The sequence below is a fragment of the Bufo gargarizans genome, chromosome 7 (genome assembly GCF_014858855.1).
Source record: "Bufo gargarizans isolate SCDJY-AF-19 chromosome 7, ASM1485885v1, whole genome shotgun sequence".
NCBI lineage: Eukaryota > Metazoa > Chordata > Amphibia > Anura > Bufonidae > Bufo > Bufo gargarizans.
This window is the reverse complement of record NC_058086.1, coordinates 90,588,538-90,611,508: the sequence shown is the minus strand read 5'-3', so window position 1 is coordinate 90,611,508 and position 22,971 is coordinate 90,588,538. Positions and strand designations below refer to the sequence as shown.

Here is a 22,971-nt window from a genome sequence, read left to right as displayed (position 1 = left end):
AATCGAATATGGCACCTTCCGCTCATTACTAATAAAGAAGGATTTTTATTTGAACATCACGACCGTCTCCACCAGTGAATTTGAGTCTAAGCAGAACCTTCTCCATTGCAAGAATCCTTCCGGGGACTTGACATCCTACCCGAAAGAAACTCTTCTTGCGGCTGCTGTCCTGGTGAATTGGTCTGATCCACACAAGCCTTCCATAGGGTTGTGTGTGTCTACTATTAGCACAACCATACAAGGTGAGCCTCCTGATTTCTCACTTTGTTTTATAATTTGTTTAAATGTACTAACCTATTGTGTGCCCCTTTCTCTTCTTCCTCATTCCTCTCACGGTTCGAGTGAAATTTAGAGACGTCCATTTCCGAAAAATATGTTACATTTGAAGACACATTAAGGTACCCCAACAGTAGAATCCACCAAAAAGTGACCCCATTTTGGAAACTGCACCCATCACGGAATTTATTGAGGGATGCACTGATCACTTTGACCCCACAGGCTTTTAATTGTGTGGCAAAAATAACCTCGCTACTGGGTTTTGGAGGGGCCTGTTTACCAGCCTTTTGCCTCAGGATGATGGCTCATATACTAACTTTGAAGATGAAGACAGACCGGCCGACCAGCCTAAATCTGTGGAACTGCTTTGGGCAGGAAAGCCATGCTTGTAGTCTGCCAAATGTGACTTCCATGGAATTCGAGAACCCCTGCTCGGATCTTGGTGATTTTTTTATATGTTGTTCACCCAGATATGAGCTATCCATGGATGTATAAATGATGGGGAAATGTGGGGTTTTGAGCTTGTTACAGCACCCCAGGCGTAAAAGGGGTTAAAACCGTTTAGGTGATCTTCCTCTTCCAGGGCTACAGGCACAGCTACTTACAGAACACCAAACTCTCGAACGGCATACAAGGGAATGCTCCAAACTCCCGAACAGAATACAGCATAGCACTCCAAACTCTCGAACGGAACCTCACGAATAGCTGCTAGTAGACGAATAGGAAATGCACCCAAGCGGCTCACACTCCTAGCAATCAGTCTCTAACAGCATACAGTGAATCCCCCCAAGAACGAGACGAGGCTCCGTGTTAAGGGTCAAGCAGTGGACGGCCAGAGTTGTGGGTTTATTGTTCTTATATACACATTAGTACCACCCTGGGGGTTTTATAAAATAACCAGTAAACACGTACAATACACTCAGACACTACCACACAAAATCCTCCCCTCTGCCTGTGACACAATTACCTTACACAATGGGTTAATGTAATTATCACAGGCAGGAGAACACACAGTTTTACACAATGTCCCTTGTCCTGGAGACAATTGGGAAGTAATCCAATTTATCTCCAAGGGCAGAGGCAAAACTTCATTAGCCACATGGTAGCAAAAGACAATAAAAGACATAAGAATATTTAACTGTGCAGCTATTGCATAAAACAGACATTTAACATATCCCCAGATAGCTTGGATCTGAGCGCATTCAATTATTAGGTGAATGGCACTCAGACTACACGAATATAGTTCAATTGCCATGGAGCCAAATTCTTTCACAAAGTCTTTGCAGGGGAAAATAAAGCGTTTCAACATGGGGCCATAGTCTAAAGGAAGCAGGCGGGCAACCAGGCTTCTCCAATGCAATGTAGTGAGATTGGTCTCGTCACAGAGTTAGTTTCTATGTGTTGGGGAAAAATGTGTGTTTTCTGCCTGTGAGTGATTAAGTTAGCCCATTATGTTTGGTAATTGCATCACAGGCAGAGCCCATTGTGTTTTGGCAATTGTATTTTGTTGATTGTGTCAAAGACAATGCCTATTCTGTTATTGAGTGTGTCACAGGCAATGCCATTGTGTTTGTTAATTGCGTCACAGACAATGCCATTGTGTTTGTTGAATGTATAGTTTTTGTATTTAAACTGTAAAACTGGATAAAAGGATTGGCTGCTATGTTATGTCCTCAGTTCCCAACCAGGTCCACGGTATATAAGTCAATGCTTGTGTGTTCAATAAGTAGTTCCTGTTTTACCCTTCATCATGTTGAGGCTGGTGTTTGGGTAACGGATCGACACTGGGGATTGTTATATGCTGAAGATTTGCTATACTTCCCTGGCTATAACTACTAACTCTTGTAAGAGCTGTTCCTGCTCTCTGGATTTAGGAGAGGTTCACCCACTGGAAGCTGAAGCCTTGGGTCCAGCATGGGTGGAGGACGGTGAGACCCCAACCAAGCTGCGGTGGTTCGTGGGGTCTGTGGTGGTTACGGTGTCGAGTAGAGTGCTTGGATTCCTCGGGAAGCACTAGGAGCATCCATCAACGTTAAAAATAGCATTTAGGACCACTTGGGTGTGGAAATGAAAATGTTAATTTCTTCCAATAAAATGTTGCATAAGCTAGCCGTTTTTTTTTTTTTCACAAAGGTAACAGGAGAAAACGCGCCACAGATTAAGCATTTTCTTCTGAACATGGCAATACCCCATATGTGGTCGTAAATTGCTGTTTGGCTCATGGTAGAGATCAGAAGAGGAGTGCAATATGGATTTTGGAGGGAAAATTTGGGTGGAATGGTTTACCGGTGCCATGTTGCTATTGATCACTGTCTGGACACTAGTACAGCCATTTTCAGACAACCAAACATTTTATTTTTCTCTCAACCTAGCTTTATCACTTGTTCAATTTTATTCTTTATACTGCTGTTCAGTACAATTACAGAGATACCAATTTTATATAGTGTTTTTTTTTACTTTTTTACCACTTTTGCAATAAAGCATTTTTGAAAAAAAAAATCCTGTTTTTGTGTAACCATTTTCTGAAAGCCATATTTTCTTTATTTTTCTGCCGATCGTCTTGCCTAAGGGCTCATTATTTGCAGGATCAGCTGACATTTTCAGTGGTACCATTATGGGGTACATTGTACTTTTTGATTGCTTGCTACTACACTGTTTGTAAGGCAAAGTGACCAAAAATGGCTATTTATTTTTACAGCGTTCATCTAATGGGGTAGATCATGGTTATTTTTATAGAGTCGGTTATTACAGATGCAGCAATACCTAATACTTCTGATTTTCTTAGTTTTTTCTATTTTTTACAACTTTTGTTTATTCTAAAACCGGAACATGCCACGATCAGAGCTGACCACAGCATATGAAGGGTTAAGGAGCTGGCATTGGTGTATTCAGTGATGTCCGGCGCATACAAAGAGGCACGGCTATCAGGAAGTCACTTCCCGATGCGCTGTACATGTACGGCAGATGTCAGGAAGGGGTTAATATACTTCTAGAAAGTAGTGGATGATATGTTTTTTATGGTTGTTTAGATTCTGTGCAGTTTTGTATTAGAACACATAGTGGGACACACAGGTTAACCCTACTCTAAACTGCAGCTCACTGGCTAAGTACTTTATGTGCCTTCTGAGATTTCACTTGTCTCAGTAGAATCACAGGATAAGGGCTCAAGCACACAAACGTATATTCTTTCCGTGTCGTTTTTTTTTGCAGAACGTATGTGGAACCATTCATTTCAATAGGTCCGCAAAAGACGGAAGGTACTCGTGTGCATTCCGTTTGTCTGTAATTCCGTTCCACCAAAAAATAGAACATGTCCTATTATTGTCTGCATTATGAACAAGGATGGTACTGTTCTATTAGGAGCCAGCTGTCCCGTTCCACAAACTATGGAATGCACATGGACGTCATTTATTCTGCGGATCAGTTTTTTGGGGACTATAAAATACATGCAGTTGTGTGCATGAGCCCTAAATTAGGGATTGTTATGGGGGTATATTGCAAAGGTGCATAATTATAATGTGCACCTCACCAAAGTCTCCAAGTGACGATAACTGACACACGTCAAACAGGAGACATCTCAAACTAAAAAACGTTCCTTTCAATCTGGTTTTTATGCCACAGATCATGGCTAGGTGCTTGAAAATTTGATAATTTGCAAATCGTAGCAACACTTGCTACTTCCTCGATTTGCATACACTTATGGCTTTTTCTCCTTCATATCATGGCTATTAGTTTTGGACTAATATTGGCCCTTATATATCTACATAGAATCAACTTGAAAAATATCACTAATATCAAATACAGTTGCAATAAAAAGTATGTGAACCCTTTGAAATTATATGGATTTCTGCACAAATTGGTCATAAAATGTGATCTGATCTTCATCTAAGTCACACCAATAGACAATCACAGTCTGCTTAAACTAATAACACACAAATAATTAAATGTTGCCATGTTTTTATTGAACACACCATGTAAACATTTACAGTGCGGGTGGAAAAAGTATGTGAGCCCTTGGATTTAATAACCGGTTGAACCTCCTTTGGCAGCAATAACTTCAACTAAAAGTTTCCTGTAGTTGCAGATCAGACGTGCACAACGGTCAGGAGTAATTCTTGACCATTCCTCTTTACAGAACTGTTTCAGTTCAGCAATATTCTTGGGATGTCTGGTGTGAATCGCTTTCTTGAGGTCATGCCACAGCATCTCAATCGGGTTGAGGTCAGGACTCTGACTGGGCCACTCCAGAAGGCGTATTTTCCTCTGTTTAAGCCATTCTGTTGTTTATTTGCTTCTATGCTTTGGGTCGTTGTCCTGTTGCAACACCCATCTTCTGTTGAGCTTCAGCTGGTGGACAGATGGCCTTAAGTTCTCCTGCAAAATGTCTTGATAAACTTGGGAATAAATTTTTCCTTTGATGATAGCAATCCGCTCAGGCCCTGACACAGCAAAGCAGCCCCAAACCATGATGCCCCCGCCACAATACTTTACAGTTGGGATGAGGTTTTGATGTTGGTGTGCTGTGCCTCTTTTTCTCCACACATAGTGTTGTGTGTTTCTTCCAAACAACTCAACTTCGGTTTTATCTGTCCTCAGAATATTTTGCCAGTACTGCTATGGAACATTCAGGTGCTCTTGTGCAAACAGTTTTGTTTGGACAGCAGTGGCTTCCTCTGTGGTATCCCCCCATGAAATCCATTCTTGTTTAGTGTTTTACATATCGTAGATTTGCAAACAGAGATGTTAGCATATGCCAGAGACTTTTGTAAGTCTTTAGTTGACACTCTAGGATTCTTCTTCACCTTATTGAGCAGGTTGCGCTGTGCTCTTGCAGTCATCTTTACAGGACGGCCACTCCTAGGGGGAGTAGCAGCAGTGCTGAACTTTCTCCATTTATTGACAATTTGTCTTACCGTGGACTGATGAACAGCAAGGCTTTTGGAGATACTTTTATAACCCTTTCCAGCTTTATGCAAGTCAACAATTCTTAATCGTAGGTCTTCTGAGAGCTCCTTTGTGTGAGGCATCATTCATATTAGGCAATGCTTCTTGTGAAAAGCAAACCCAGAACTGGTGTGTGTTTTTTATAGGGCAGGGCAGCTGTAACCAACACCTCCAATCTCATCTCATTGATTGGACTCCAGTTGGCTGACACCTCACTCCAATTAGCTCTTGGAGATGTTATTAGTCTAGGGGTTCACATACTTTTTCCAGCTGCACTGTGAATGTTTACATGGTGTGTTCAATAAAAACATGGTAACATTTAATTATTTGTGTGTTATTAGTTTAAGCAGACTGTGATTGTCTATTGTTGTGACTTAGATGTAGATCAGATCACATTTTATGACCAATTTGTACAGAAATCATATGATTCCAAAAGGTTCACATACTTTTTCTTGCAACTGTATGTCACTATTAGGCAGTATTAAGATAATTCCTGTCTGTGTGCTATGTGGACTGTACCTGCATAACACACAGACACATTAAAGCAAAAGAAATTCACACTTCACAGCATTGGTCCAGAAACTCACATTCTTGTCCATTTGTGATCCACGCATCCAAATAAATGGAAGCATCCGGATGCAATATGGACATCCATATTTGGCCATATTTTGTAGCTGCCCCTGCAGTACTTGAATCCTGATGCATCAGTATCTAAATTTGTGATATTGGTGAAAAACATCATTAAATGTAAGTTCCGTAAACTGTCTAATACGGATTGCTAGTGAATAGTCAACTCATTTATTGATGGCTTTATAAATGTATTTTCTTATTATGTTGCCAAAAAAAAAAAAAACACACTTTAGAACCCAAATTACACATTATACTCTGTCCCTACTGCCAACCTATCTAGGGCAGAAAAGAACAAAAATCTGGTTGCCCTTATATGTTCCTACCATTATAATGTGGCATAAACAGGTTTTCAGATTTTTATCTATTCAGTCTTGTATATTTAGATTGAAAGATAAATTGGATGAAATATGTTCATGATAGGGAAGAGAAGCTGGGAATAACTGCAGATGGCTGGTCTGGTTCAAAAGACACTTGAAATATCCTTGGAAGCTACAGTATACTGTACATATGATGTGTATTTGATAGATACATCTCAGACTGACATCATGTCACTCTTACAAGGCCAGCTCTGTTCAGCATGGGAAAGCAACTGAGCAAGGGTTAGTGGGATTGAAGTCCTCTTGTGTGTCTCTGAATGTTCTGATAGAGCATTAACAGCCATCAATTAAAGACTTTTCAAAGTGTCAATCCTGATGACTGCCAAATGGCAAGACTAATCCGATATAAAACAGGCCTGCGAGTTACTAAGAGCACATATGCAAGCTGGGCATCCTGCCAAACGTGATACAGAACAGAAAGTGCAGAAAAGGGAAAAAAGGTGGGTACAGAGAAACAGTAAGATGAGAGGGGGCTGGAGGTTTGATTAACACCATAAAAAGAACTTAAGAAATATGAGAAATGTAAGAAAAGGCAGGTTAGGGTAAGGCCTCTTTCACACGAGCGTCACAGATTTGGTCTGGATGCATTGCGTTCAGGGAAAATCGCGCGATATTGCTTGTGAGTGCTGTCAGTTTTGTATGCGATTGCGTTGCGTGATTTCGTTTTTTTCCGTGCGGGTGACAAGCAGATTGCATGTGTTTTTAAAGTGCATGAAAAAAACCAATATATGTGTATTAAAAAAGGTATGTGAAAGCTGTAGTAATCTCTTATTAGTATAAATATAAAACGTAAGCACTATTAAACGTATGGGTGTATCACCATAATAATTAATGGAGACGTAGTTGGCCTCATTATCAATTACTGATACCTATCATTACATGTGTCATGTCAGTAAACTCTTCATGTATTGTCTATACTATTTTGTTCATAATGGACATTAACTAGTTCATAATATTTTTAAGGAGATATGCATTATAAATACCAAAATGTGTAAATTTGTTCATATTGTGTTTAAGTAAATTGTAATATTTATGTGTATAAATGATTTCAAAATCATGTTTATCTAGTTACGTGTATCTAGGTTATATAGATGTATAAAAAACGTTGAAAATTCTTAATGTTTTGTGTGTGTTTGTGCTACATAAATATATGATTTAAATGTATATAATAAAGACAGGAAACAAGGAAATGATTGAAAAACTAAATCTGTTTATTTTTGCACAGATTATTATTTTTTTCTTTATTTTTTACAAGGCATGATGAAACGCATTTAGCGTGAAACGGCTGTACCTTTACTGATCTATGTGCACAGACCTGCTTGTACCCGATTTTAACAAGTTTAATAAACTGGACGTTTTACTTTGGAATTGGTGAGTGCTGCTGTTTCTTCTCATCTCTCCTTCAAATATTTTTTGTTCTGTTTGTTTAAAAAAAAAAAAATATAAACAATAATGTTGAAAGAAAAATCACTAATTTTGAAATTGCCTAGGTGACTCAGTTGGAGCCTGAAACTGGGGCCCAGGGTAGGAGGGTAGTGAAGGGGAGCCAGAGTGGTGAGATGGGGCAGTTTGGGATAAGGAGGGGCCAGGCTGCACAGATAACTGGTCGCCATAGTATGGTTAGGCATATTGGCCATAAAATTCCATTTTGGGAGGCAACTGTGGGGGCCCCTGTGGCATCTGGGGAATTGGCGCTTGCCGGGGGCCAGAAATGTGCCCATGGCTGCGCCAATTTTCCAGAGCTTGGAAAATTTCCCAAGGCTCATTAGGCAGGAGTGGCTGCCTCTAGAATGATCCCGAGAGACCATTTGGTTCTCAGTAATTGTTCTGGAGGTAGATTCCTTAAATAATGAGCCTGACTCCACGCATACAGAACACAATGATCCTCCTGCCGGGCTCGAGAAAAATAATCCAATACTTGGGTATCAATCGCAGCCTCGGCAGCAGGCATTGGTCTGCAGCGCCATGCTGGCAATGGCAACGTGGGGGGCACAGCAGAGGCTGGGGGCTGAGAGGCGGTGGAGGTGCTGGGACCCTTAACACTGTCTGGAGGAGCTTCAGAGGTTCAGAGGCAGGAGGCTCCTCATCGCACGTACTGGAGTGCTGAGGAGCACTCTCTTCAGCTTCCTCCTCAAGGTTGTCCCCCGTTCTACAAAAAAATTTAAATACATAGATACATGTACATTAATATATGAACACACCAATATGTTCTAAAAAATATTTTATTATATTACTATCATCAGCAAAATATTTTTTTTACTTAATACTAGGTGAAATATGACCAATTACCACTCCAGACGTGTTCTTTATTTACTTCAGGTATTCCCCATGTAATAACATTTCAGGAACATCTATTGTTATGGCTCAATGTTGTGCCATTCCTTTATTAATAGTGAAATAGAGGTTACGAATGAATTGCTATTAGCCTACTGTTTTAAAGAGTACCGAGGGGTAGTTAACAAGTGGGGGGGGGGGGGGGGGGTACCTGCACACCTAAACATGGCTGCACTGATTGGATAGAATGAGTGAGTGCAGGTACACCACCCCAACTTGTTACCACCCCTCTGTACCCTTATAGAAGTCTAATAGCAATTCAATGATAACAGAACACTGCTACATAAGAGCCATAAGAGTAGATACTGCAGATTTGTTATTAAATGGGGAATACATAAAGCTATTAAAAAGCCATGTCAGGACTAGTGTTGATCGCAAATATTCTAATTGCAAATTTTTATTGCGAATATTGGCACTTGGAATTTGCGAATATCTAGAATATAGTGCTATATCTTCGTAATCGCAAATATTCTAGATTTTTTTTCATCAGTACCCATGATCCCTCACTGCTCCTTGCTTGTGGGCCAATGAGAACGCTGCAATATTTTTGACTTAGGGGTAGTGCTGATCGCGAATTTTCGTATCTCAAATCTTCCAATTGGCGATTTTTTCGCAATCAAAAAAAATAATGACTGGAAATCACAAATTCTCGAAAATATGATGAATATATTCGCGAAATATCGCGAATTCGAATATTGCCCCTGCCGCTCTTCACTGGTCAGGAGGAGTGGTGACAGGAAATGTTTAAACAAACCAACATATTACATATGTGGTCATGTAGATACATTATGGACATTAGAAGTGGTATAGCTGGCCTTTGCAAATAATCCAATTCCACTTGTAATATTTCTCACCTATGCAAATACAAGGAGGATTCAGATTGGTTGCTATCGTCAACTATGACATTTCTAATTTACACATTGGTCCAAATTACATTACCCACATAGTACACATACAGTGTGCACTGATAAACATGTAGTCGTCACTGTCTATAATGTACTTACGGACGAAGCTCTTTTAATGGGCGCAGGAACATAAGTTGTTCCTTGAAGACATAGGGCCTTTTTCTGGAGGTCCCGTACCCAGGGGCGTAGCTAAAGGCTCATGGGCCCTGGTGCAAGAGTTCAGCTTGGGCCCCCCTTCCCTCAAACCTTTGTGCTGCATGAGGCAAAAATTGAAACTGCACCCCCTCCTCCATACCAAATTCTTAACCTAACCCCTTCTGTCCAGCCAGAGGTGTAACTTGCATACACTTTCTATAATACCAGTGTCTTCTTATGTGGCACAAGGGTCTTTGGGCCCCTTAGGCTCCTGGGCCCGGTAGCGACTGCTACCTCTGCACCCCCTATAGCTACGCTCCTGCCCGTACCCACTGTGCCCTTGCTGCTGGATCTCCTTCCGGAACTGGTCCTGGCAGCTCCTCCAGTGATTCTTTACTTCATCAACTTGGAATAAAAATACCCCAAAAAATAAAAAATTCACCAAACAATACAATCTTAATAACAGAGGACATCTTATGCCATGTGCTGTGCTAGGGAGGACATCTTATGCGATGTGCTATGCTAGGGAGGACAACATTTGACATGTGCTATGCTAGGGAGGACAGCGTTTGAATGTGCTATGCTCGGGAGGACAGCGTTTGACATGAGCTATGCTAGGGAGGGCAGCGTTTGACATGTGCTATGCTAGGGAGGACAGCGTTTGACATGTGCTATGCTCGGGAGGACAGCGTTTGACATGTGCTATGCGCGGGGGGAAAGCGTTTGACATGTGCTATGCTAGGGCGGACAGCGTTTGACATGTGCTATGCTCGGGAGGACAGCGTTTGACATGTGCTATGCTCGGGAGGACAGCGTTTGACATGTGCTATGCTAGGGAGGGCAGTGTTTGACATGTGCTATGCTCGGGAGGACAGCGTTTGACATGTGCTATGCGTGGGGGGAAAGCGTTTGACATGTGCTATGCTAGGGCAGACAGCGTTTGACATGTGCTATGCTAGGGAGGGCAGCGTTTGACATGTGCTATGCTCGGGAGGACAGCGTTTGACATGTGCTATGCGCGGGGGGAAAGCGTTTGACATGTGCTATGCTAGGCAGGGCAGCGTTTGACATGTGCTATGCTAGGGCGGACAGCGTTTGACATGTGCTATGCTCGAGAGGACAGCGTTTGACATGTGCTATGCTCGAGAGGACAGCGTTTGACATGTGCTATGCGCGGGGGGAAAGCCTTTGACATGTGCTATGGTACGGAGGACAGCGTTTGACGTGCTATGTTACGGAGGACAGCGTATGACATGTGCTATGCTACGGAGGACAGCGTTTGACGTGCTATGTTACGGAGGACAGCGTATGACCTATGCTACGGAGGACAGCGTTTGACATGTGCTATGCTACGGAGGACAGCGTTTGACATGTGCTATGCTACGGAGGACAGCGTTTGACATGTGCTATGCTACGGAGGACAGCTAGGATCAAACCTGTATAGATTTCCACTTTTACTTACCCAACCTCTGGTGACTCTGGCCTTCATTATTCTCCCAGATGGTGCTGAAAAGGTCCTGGGTGACTTTGAGCCATGCCGCATCCTTTTTGTATCGCTCGTGGTTCTCCCCCGACTGGCTGTCCCAAAGGCATGGCCTCTCCTCAACCAGGACTATCAGCCTTTCAATATCAAGCGCCTTTTTGGCCTTTTGCATGGTTTAATTTGCTTCGCAAGGGCAAGAGAACATAAACTAATGTCTTTCCTATGCAGAGCATGCAGCCAGACGCTGAGAACTGACCTCCTGCCTTAAATCTTTTTCACTGTTGCTAAGTTACTTGCATTTAAAATGCTTCCCCATTCATTTCTATGCTGTGATTTTCATGCACCGCAGAAGTGATGCGTGAAAAACAACGCTCATGTACACAGACCAATTGAATTGAATGGGTCAGGATTCCGTGCGGGTACACGTCATGCATTGCACCCGCGCTGAAAACTTGCTCGTTTTAAAGGGTCCTAAGAAAACTAAAATCTGCATTCATCTATGCCCTAGGCAGTCAGGAAGATGCAAATTGATATTATGCAGCTATACTGCCAAAGACTAGCCAAAATGGGCACTGCATTAGCATAAAGGAGCAATGCAATCTGTAGAAATAGGGCAATCTTCAGAAATTTACATTTCTAAGAAAATTTAAACGGTGTACTCTAATATTCATCACGCAAGCTACTGTAGGTATGAACCTACTATCCTAAAGGATATAGTTAGAACACAGGCCATTTCTGGAAATTACCATTTAAAAAACAGAGAGTATCATCATAACATGTGTAAGTCAAGTGTCTGTGCTAAGAAATGTGAAGTAGCCAAGCTTAGCGCAGCGCTTCCAGTGCATGGTGAATCAGACCTGCTTCAAGCGCTCTGTCTCCCCATCTATAAGACATTATTGTCAGGCTAATTTACATTTTAGTATTTAATTTGGTTCAGAAATGATTAGTTTAAAAAGTGCCACCTAAACCCAGCACTCTTAGCTTATTACGTTCCTGAACTTCAAAGGGTTTGTTCATATTTCTGCAGTTCCTGTGAATTTTCAGTACTTTCGAAAATACTGTTTGTAATAATGAATGTTTAAGTCCTTCTTCCAGAACATGGGGTTATGAGGTAAAGCAGATGCCGCATTTTATTTGTTCAGTGCATGTTTTGATCAATACTGCTTGACAGGAGGTAAAGGCATTCATTTTTCATGCAGTCAGGAAACATTCTGAACACATTTATGTATCTAGAGAACCTTTAATGACAAATATTGGGATTCTAGCCCCATTTGTGGAAATTCCTGAGTTCTCTGCCAATTTGAGTTCTTTGTGGTTAGCTTCTTAGGGTACGACTACACGGCGCGGTTGCAGTCAAGAACCGCACAATCAATTAGCCAGCAGCTGCCTTTTATGTCACTAATGGAGACCGCACTAATTAGTCAGTCTTCGTTGCTAATGGCCGCGCTGTATTGAAGTTGCTGCGTGGTCAATAACAATTAGGACTGACTATACAGTGCGTTCTTCGTTAGTTAAATAAAGGCAGGGCTAACTGGCCGTGCAGTTCTTGACTGCAGCATGGCCGCAACCTGACCAGATCACGACCGTGCCGTGTAGTCGTACCCTTATTGGGCCTGTGTCTGCTCGGCTGCCCTTTAGTTTTGATCTCCTGCCTATGTCCTGTTGATCTTGCTCCTCTGGTCCAGATGTCTGCATCTGCCTTCCTTCTCTTCGTCCTGATTTATGACTTAATTCCTGACATTTTATCTGTCTGTACCTGATTATCGTGAAAATCATTACGCCTGCCAATACAAACCCACCCGCAGTTGGGACGTCATCCTGTAGCTGGCATTGGGTAGCCCAAGGATCATCATCATTTCCGGTCGCTTAAAGATTGTTTTGCATGATTATAGGTTCCTGGCTGAGGACTACTAACATACTATAACTTCTAAATATGCTTTGGCTTTTTGTTCTTCACCATTTTCAGTATTCCTGCATCCTGTCAGTGAATGGGAATATTTCTGGCTTTACAAGAGAAGCTATGAGCTATCCCTTAAACCCTGCATTGTAGTTGATATTAAGGGAGAGCATCCAACCAACAAGGGAAGATGTAGACAGACCGGAGGGCTGCACTTCCACAGCTGGGTCAGCTACATGGATAGTTTTCTGGGGCCCCTTTCAGTATATTGCTTCCTCCCTTCCCCTGGCTGGTATGTCCCATGCTGATGTTTCATATGGTTCCATATAATATATATTTAATGTGCATTTTCTTTACAGCAGGCTTATGGTGTCTCACCATTTGAATTTAAGTCACAGATCACAGCTGGTGGTCTTTAATTAGGTTAGAGATGTGAAGAGCTACTTTAAGGCAGCTTTGATCATTGCAAGTCAGGTGGTTGGCACATTGCATCAGCTAGCCAGGATATTTACTCACTATATAGTATATGTTAAAGGGATTTTCCCATACACAACATTTATCACAGGATATAGGGTATAAATGTATAAGCTGGGTAAGCTCAGGTAGCAAAGCTGTCCTTAATAATGATAGGGCTCTGTGGCTGCTATAGTCAGGAGGCACTATGACTGGCATAGTCAGGGCCACTATGACTGGCATATTCAGGAGGCACTGTGGCTTGCAATATGATGAGACACTTTGGCTAGCATAGTTAGGGGGCATTACAGTTGGTAGTGTAGTGAGGCACTGTGGCTCCAAATGTGATAAGGCATTGTGGCTGGCAAAGTCAGGGGGTGCTGAGAGTTGCATAGTCAGAGGCACTGTGGCTGGCAATGTGATGAGGCAGTAAGGCTGGCATAGTCAGGAAGCACTGTGGTTGGCATTGTTTCGGGGCATTGGCTTTTGTACTGTGTCTGTACCATATCAACTGTATATCATCTATAGGATATATACAGTAAAAATTGTATTTTCAATTTTTATTGTATTTTCTATTTTTATGCTTCTAATTATGGGTGCATCTTATAGTCCAAAAATGCAGAAACTCTTCTGGTTATTGTAGTTGTGTGTATACTTAATATGTGTAGTTTTTTTTTTTTAAATTAAGATTTAATGTCGGCACAATCAAATGTATTTTATACTGTACTATATAATGCATTTTTTTTAATTTATTTTTGCAGACTTTTTTATTTTTATTATAGGTTATTATTATAGTTTTTTTTATATTATAGGTTATTATTACAATACTTTTTAGAACATTTTTATTAATCCTATTATGGGATTACTATTTAAAAAATGTATTTTAAACATAATGTATTAGATATAATGTAATATACTCCTGAATTACCAAAAGATCCCAAGGCTGTCTGTCTAGAAATCCTGCTGTAAGGGCACACTTTTAGGCCCCTTTCACACGGGCGAGTATTCCGTGCGGATGCGATGTGTGAGTTGAACGCATTGCACCCGCATTGAATCCCGACCCATTCATTTCTATGGGGCTGTTCACATGAGCAGTGATTTTCACACATCACTTATGCGTTGCGTGAAAATCGCAGCATGCTCTATTTTGTGTGTTTTTCACGTAACGCAGGCCCCATAGAAATGAATGGGGTTGCATGAAAATCGCAAGCATCCGTAAGCAAGTGCAGATGCGGTGCGATTTTCACGCACGGTGGCTAGGAGATGATCTGGATTGAGACCCGATCAATATTATTTTCCCTTATAACATGGTTATAAGGGAAAATAATAGCATTCTGAATACAGAATGCATAGTAAAATAGTGCTGGAGTGGTTAAAAAAAATAAAATTATAATTTAACTCACCTTAATCTACTTGATCGCGAAGCCGACATCTCCTTCTGTCTTCATCTTAGCTGTGTGGAGGAACAGGACCTGTGGTGACATCACTCTGGTCATCACATGACCCATCGCCATGGTAAAAGATCATGTGATGGATCATTTGATGACGGGAGTAACGTCACCACAGGTCCTGTTCCTTCACACAGCTAAGATGAAGACAGAAGGAGATGCCGGCTTCGCGATCAAGTAGACTAAGGTGAGTTAAATCATTATTTATTTTTTTAACCCCTCCAGCGCTATTTTACTATGCATCCTGTATTCAGAATGCTATTGTTTTCCCTTATAACCACGTTATAAGGGAAAATAATACAATCTACAGAACACCGATCCCAAGCCTGAACTTCTGTGAAGAAGTTCGGGTACCAAACATGCGCGATTTTTCTCACGGGAGTGCAAAACGCATTACAATGTTTTGCACTCGCGCATAAAAATCGCGCGTGTTCCCGCAACGCACCCGCACATTTTCCCGCAACGCCCATGTGAAAGAGGCCTTAGGGTACTGACAACCCTCCCAGTCTCCAGTTGGGTCAGTAGGAAAACCAGTGAGCTGATTGTAAGGGGGAAAGCCCCCTTTGTGATCATGCCATTGTCATGGGCCTCATCATATAAGTGGTTAACGGTCAGGATCAGAGCTTCTTCTCACCAGAATGTAGAGCGGGAACCTACTCTATAGGTTGTATTAGACATGCCGAGGGTCGGCCAGGTTTTTGCTAAACAAGCATTTGTAGGAACACTAGTTAGCGATGATCTGTCTGTGTAAAAGTTCTGGCGATTACCCGACGAACAACAAACGCTTGTTCATTGGGAAATTGCAATTTTTATGCAGGCTAAAAAAAAAAATCATTGTTTGGTGGTGGCAGATTGTGCCGTCTAATCACTATCTGCTGCAAACAGTGATACTGTATGGGGATGAGCGATAGTATTAGTGATCTTTCCTCACCACACTGTGGAGTAGATCCCTACATGTAATAGCAGCGGTCTCCTCCACTGGCAAGCAGGTGATTGAAAGATACCTTTGCGACAATAGTCACCCTTGTCTGCAGGTCTAATACAGCCCTAAGACCCAGAGCTGGCTCTAGTTCTTTGAGCAGATGTTCACTGGGAGCCACCTCCACTGCAGCACCAAAAGAGGCTGGGCACCCTCACCACCCACCGTCAAAATATGGTGGGCTGTTTTTATGGGATTAATACCAAATTAGGCATGGTACTTAAAGGGGTTGTCTCATTTCAGCAAATAACATTTATTATGTAGAGATAATTAATACAAGGCACTTATCTGTTATTATCCATATTGCTTCCTTTGTTGGCTGGATTCATTTTTCCATCTCATTATACACTGCTCGTTTCCATGGTTACGACCACCCTGCAATTCAGCAATGGTGGCCGACGGCCGTTACTACACACTATAGGAAAAAGCACTAGTCTATTTGAGCTCCCACGGTCCCGGCCACCAGAGAAGCCAGCGCTTTTCCCTATAGTGTGCAAACACGACCAACACTGATGGTTTGCAAGGTGGTTGTAACCATGGAAACGGGCAGTGTATAATGGGATGGAAAAATGAATCCAGCCAGCAAAGGAGGCAATATGGACAATCAAAATGCATTAGTTAGTGCCTTGTATTAACTTTCTATACATGAAAAATTGCATTTGCTGAAGTGACAAAACCGCTTTAAGGGGTTGAAGAGAGTTTAGTTTAATCATAATAATCATTAGAGTGGAACCTCAGTACAAAATTTGCTACCCATAGTTACTTGTTACATTCCTCTCTACGTGTAACAATTTTTTTATAAAGGTTTTCAGCGTATAATAACTGAGTGCAGTGGCGTACATAGAGAAGCAAGTGTCCCATAGCAAGGATCAAACCAGGCCCCCCACACAGGACAGAAGGGTTCTGCCTAAACCCCTATTTTTTCACTGCCTCATTTGCTAAAAGTTGTTCCTTTAGAGGGTGGAGTCCTGACCAAGTTTTCACCCCCAGATAATCCCAACTGGGCCCCCTCATGCCCTGGGCCCCATAGCAGTCGCATGGTCTGTCGCTATGGTAATTACGCCCTTGACTGAGTGCAAAAATGGAGCCTAACTTTGCACTGGTAAGGTGACTGTATTGAATTTAAAAGATATGACAGGAAAGGAAAACATGAAGATGACTTTTAAATGGCTCATCAACTAAATCAAATATATGCAAAGCATACACAAGAACCTCTACACAATTGATAGCTTATAATTTGCTTCGTTAAAGTTCAATATCTGTCACACAATTGACAGTCTGAATAGTTTCTTCCTGCTTGAAAATTCGGAATTGGTCTCAAACAATGATCTACTATTCCATTAGGATCTCTATATGAGTGGTAAGTTCTACAGCACACATGCACGAATTAAAAGCCCAGGTAATTTGTAAAAAAATAAAAATTTTAACAATATAAGGGCTTGTTCACACAACTGGGCCATTTTTTGCGGTCCGCAAATTGCATATCCACAAAAAACTGATGCCACCCGTGTGCCTTCCTTGTCCGCAAAATAGACAATAATAGGACAGGACTCATAATTTTTGCAGGGCCACGGAACAGAGCAACGGATGCGGACAGCACACAGAGTGCTGTCCGCATCTTTTGCGGACCTTTTTTTTTTTTACAACGTTCACCGTAAGGGATAATTTACATGATAATTGTGCAGTGCAGGTTGTTCCTAACACAGCAAAACCAAATATGTGGAGATTAAAAAAAAATGGAAAAAAATGTTTATTTTTTATTGGAATTTTATTTAATTGATAACCTTTTTAACTTTTTTAAACCACTTAAGAGTCCTACAAGGGGACTATAATAGGCAATATTTTGATTTCTTCTAAAATACATTGCACTATTCCTATAATGCAATGCATTTTAATGTAAGTGCTATACTGGAAATGCTGGAGGCAGGCTTGGGGCTTACACTAGGCACCAGCCTGTCTACACTAACAAATTAGATTTTGGGGGTGCTGATGGGAGACAGAAGAAGTCCACTCTCTCTGTAACTGCTGTGGGGTTTCGCTCTGGTAGAAAGGATTAGAGGACGCAGTATAGAGGCTACAACAAGTTCTTTGGATCAAACAGTTTAGTGTTTTATTTACACGTTAGGCAAGTGACAAAACAAGCAGTCATACTCAAACAAAAAGTCACCTTGCGGTGTTGGTGGTAATTCACACCATACAGCAATTCTACCTCAAAGAGTCCTTGCTCATAGCAGCACCAACCTGTTTTCACACCAAACAGGTAGCAATCCTTAATCCAGTCACAAGGCTCCCAGATCCCAATGCAGAGACCTGGCTTCTGAGCCCAGCTGCCTATTTAAGGACAGCCAGGTTATGACAAAACCCGGACCAGCACTAAAATCCAGTCCGATATTTGACCTCACCTGGTTGTAAATTAGCCCAGCAGCACATGCTGGGAGGAAAATGCCTGTTTTCCCAGACAAAACCTCTTATTGTGTCACACTGCCTACATGCAACGGGCAACATTGCTCGCGGTATGTAGGGGGTTAAATGGCCTGTATCGGTGCTCCTGTCAGTCCGGGCTGTTAGAGCAGGTCCCTTAGTGACTGCCGTAATAAGGCATATGGGTGGTCACTAAGAAGTTAAATAAAATGTTACTATGATCTTTTTTTCCTGTAATACCTCCTTAAATAAAGTGGTGAAATGTGTGAGCAATATGATCTATCTACATGCTTGCAAGATCACACAACATAACAAAACACACTGTAAAACAAGTAGACGCCAACTTCTGTTTAGATGCTTAGTCCTGTAAAACAACGTTGCCTTGATACCGCACACTGTTCTCATTTCCATCCTTCCTTATCTCCTCTCCTGCTGTCCTCTTTAATCACCCTATCTCTTGTTTGAACTATATGAGCCTGTGCTGATGATAGGAGAGTTTGCTGTGATGGACAGTTTAAAGAGACGCAATAAACAGATGCAGGAGTATTTGGGTCATGTTTCTTGAAGGAACATGAGCTGGGAAATCAGACTGTTAAAACAGACTTGTACTGAACAAAACCAGATTGTTACTCTGTATAAAACAGTTTAGCAACCTCACAGAGCAACAGCATGTTAAGGAACACGATTAGGTCATTTGTAACATCCATCTACAGTCAAATTCCATTAGACCATGTTTTCCAGACGGTTGGGCTTTTCTAGGGTCTAATCAAATGTGACCTCTTAGGCTAAGACCAACACAAATGTCCTTCATAGATACTCTTTCCAATTATTTTAGGCTATTGGGGTATAATGCAGTTTTGGATTTTTCGAAGCACGTGATGGGCAGTGATAAAAAATCATTATCCATTTTCCACAAAACTTTACAATCAGTCGAAATAGTAAACACAAAATGATGAAAAAATTAAAAACAAATGACAATGTGTTAATCTCATTGACAATGAGATTAACACAGTATATGTTGGTCCATTAGAGTTTACAATCAATAGGTGCTCAGAGCACACAGTATAGAAAGATATTGAATTATATAGACATGCCGCTACAGTTAAAAGTTTAATTTCAAAATCTACTATTAGCATGATGCTAACTTGAAATGCAATAAATCAATCAGCAGTTAATGACATTGGTTATCATAGTGGCAACTCAGCAGTTTTGAATAATGGGGTCCATCTATTCTGTCACAAAGGATTAACAGTTTTTCTAACCGTGTGACTGGTACTTTCACGTTATGCCGGTCAGCTAATGACCGTTCTTTCTAAACTACTACTACCACTTATTTAAGCCACATTCTTATCAGTAAGATATGGGTTGAGCTATAATGAGTGTTTATGATGTCAGAGAGCAGGGATAAGGAGTCTGTCATCTCCCCAGATGACGGAAAAGACAAAAAATTCACAGGCAGCTAGTAGAGCATGTCAGCTCTGTACACAAAAAGGGATTCTATTTTGTTAATAAAGACCAATTGAAAAAATGATTTGTAGCTCAAAATAAGTACAATTGTAACAGGGAACCGGCAGTGTGCTTTCTCCTTGCAGCATCGCCGGCTCCCCGCTGACAGAGAGGAGCTGGTGTCGGAAGTGGCTGACTTCCTAAGCGCGGCCGGTCCTCCATCCCCTAGGCAACGAGCAGGGGCAGGAATGAGTGCCGACGGTGATGAGTAAAATTGACTCTGTGTCACCACCAGACATCTGAAAAGCTCTGATAGATGCCTTTCAGAACCTCCTCCTTGAGCTTCCTTTGTTTTGCTTTCAGTTCCTCATCTCGTTAGCCTCTCTCAGCTGTCATGTAGTTGTACTGATTGCATCCCTTTAAATTCCTCCCCATAGTGCATCAGTGTGCGGTTTATATTTCTTCCTGGAGTGTGTGTGCATGCTGATCCTACTTCTCAGTCTTCTACAAGATAAGTGTTGTGCATTCATTTGTTTTTTTCTGTTTGCTGGATCCCAGGTGACCCTGACTCCCTCCGTATCTAGTGTAGGGAGCCGATGGTCGTGTCCCCTCACTATTATAGGGTGTTCAGGTGTTATACAGTCGAGGTACGAGGATATGCGATCATCTACCATTGGGATTTTCGCATAGGCTGAGCAGTAAGGGAGAGAGCCAGGTCTGATGCAGGGGTCTCCCTTTTGTTCCTTAGTTTTGGATCCAGTGAGTCGTATATTCATTTTGTGTTGTCTTGTTTCCTGTACACTTTCCGTGACACTCTGATAACACATTGCACAGTGTTATTTTGGTTATCTCGTGACAAAAGCCATTGAAATCCATTGAAAAGTTAGTTATATTTTTCTTGCTATTCTTTACTTAACGGGTTAACCATAGCTCGGCTGCTTCTCTAAACTATATTTGCTATTAAATGCTTCTGTTAATCTACACATGCTTATCCAATGATAGTGTAACAACATTTTCAATGTCTTCTGTCAAGACAAGAAATAAAGCTGCTAGAGCTGTAGACAGTTGCCAGTGTTGCCAAGAAGTAACAAAATCTTTATTCCAAAACATACCCTTTCCCATTTTCTTTCCTGGTTGAGAAGAATTATAACCAGTTTCGGATGCATCTGGTACCCATCTTCACTAAATGAGAGATTCCGTCCTTCAAACGTTACATTGATTAAGTACCTAAAACAACAAGAAAAATGTTACTACAGATAAAATATTGTCTTTTTGAAAATGACACATAGATGTATATCTTGAAATAGCTTTTCTGTTAATTGAACCCATATACGCAATATGATTAAATCACATTGCCTGAAAATGGCATTTAATACAGAGTTAAATACATTTTGAGATCAAAGTCCAGTCTACCCCTAAGAAAGCTATTATAACAAACTATAGTAATAATATAATATGAAACAGAAAGCTTAATAAAATCATGTTTATGAGTTATGAGTTTTCATTAAACATTTATTTAGACCAGGATTTTAGACGCTGAAAACTTCGCTCATCACTAGTAGAGACTCTACTACTAAGATAATAATAATAATAGTAATATTTCGAACAGTGGCTTGGTTCTCAGATTCTCTGATGGAGAAATGGAACTTCTATTCAGAATCAGTAAAGAAAAGGCTATCTAATCAGTGCCTCCTGACGTCAATGTTTTCAGCATCTGTACTTCTGAAACCTCACATATAAGTTGCAGCAATTTATACAATGACTCCCATGTGACTGTCTTCATTAGTTGCAGTTGCTTATAAGGGTAAAGTGGGATGATTGCTTCTTAATGAAGGAAACAGCTAATGGGATACTGTTCTGTTCTGTTTCTTATGCAAAGAGGAACTACAAGTCAACAAGTGGTGTCCCTTAGGCAAGGATCACATCTGTGGCAGAGGTTCCAGCAGAAGTCTCCATCACAGATTCCTCCAAAAATTCCTGAAAAAAATGCTAATTCTAGCAGCATTGTGTCCAGCAGAATTCTGGAATCCAAAATGGATAAGGGCTCATGCAGAAAACCGTATTTTCTTTCAGTGTCCATTCCATTGCGGAACCATTCACTTCAATGGGTTTGCAAAAAAAACGGAAGTTACTCTGTGTGCATTCCGTTTCTGTATGTCCGTATTTCCTTTCCACAAAAAAAAATAGAACATTCTATTTTTTTGCGGTCCAGAGGCACGGACAGAAACACTCTGTAGTGCTTCCGTGGGGTTCCGTGCCTCATTTCCGCACCACAGCTCCGGATTGCCGGCCTATTCAAGCAAATAGATCCATGATGCGTGGAGCACAGGGCAGATGCCCGCATATTGCGGACCCGCTGTTTGCGTGCCGTAATATGGCCACGGCCAGGCAAGGGCCATGTGCATGAGGCCTTACAGTTCTGAAATGTATTAGATAACAGTGACAGCATTATGTCACCTACAGTATACAGGTACATTGATGAAAAAACTAAAATGCTATAGCTCTTGGAATGCGATTTTGTTTTGCTTAGTCACTAAGGGGTTAATATTCTGGTTTTGTTAAATAAATAAAATAAACATCCATCTGCAGTGTGTATAGAATCATTTGATATAGACTCTCAGAAAAAGTCTGCCTGCAGTGTTTTAACCAGGAGAAAAAAATGCAGCTTAATATATAAGCTTAAGAAAAAAAGCAATCAAGTGCAGCCATAGATAGAGATAGAAGACATTATCTTGACCTGCGACACACACTAGGGCAGAGATCAGCAACCTTCGGCACTCCAGCTGTTGTGAAACTACAATTCCCAGCATGCTCCATTCATTTACATGGGAGTTCTGAGAAGAGAAGAGCAAGTATGCATGCTGGGAGTTGTAGTTTCACAACAGCTGGAGTGCCGGAGGTTGCCAACCCCTGCACTAGGGTATTCATCTAGAATAGCTGCACGGTTCACATAGGGGGGCACTCATTAACTTTTTTATTGAAGAGGTTATATTATGTAAACTGCATGATGAATTGCTAAATCTGTAGTCTACTTATAGTATAATAAATATTTATTCTTCCTTAAAGGAATTCAGTCACTATTGGCAGTTAAAGAAATAATATATGTATAGTTGCATGGGAAAAGATTCATATAACTAGGAATTTATTGATTTAAATGGTCATTGCACTTTCACATGACTTTTCATTAACCAATAGTACAGTTGAATACCAGAAACTTTGTAGTATATCTTATCAGAGAAAAAT

General features: G+C 41.1%; 1 protein-coding gene across 1 annotated transcript in view; it reads right to left on the bottom strand.

Annotated features, from left to right (window-relative positions):
* Nucleotides 1-22,971, bottom strand: part of GRIN2B (glutamate ionotropic receptor NMDA type subunit 2B) — a 551,074-nt gene that overhangs the window by 169,865 nt on the left and 358,238 nt on the right. Inside the window, exon 3 of the mRNA XM_044301863.1 lies at nt 20,841-20,955. Coding sequence (XP_044157798.1) covers nt 20,841-20,955 — 115 coding nt within the window. The remainder of the gene's footprint in view (nt 1-20,840; nt 20,956-22,971) is intronic.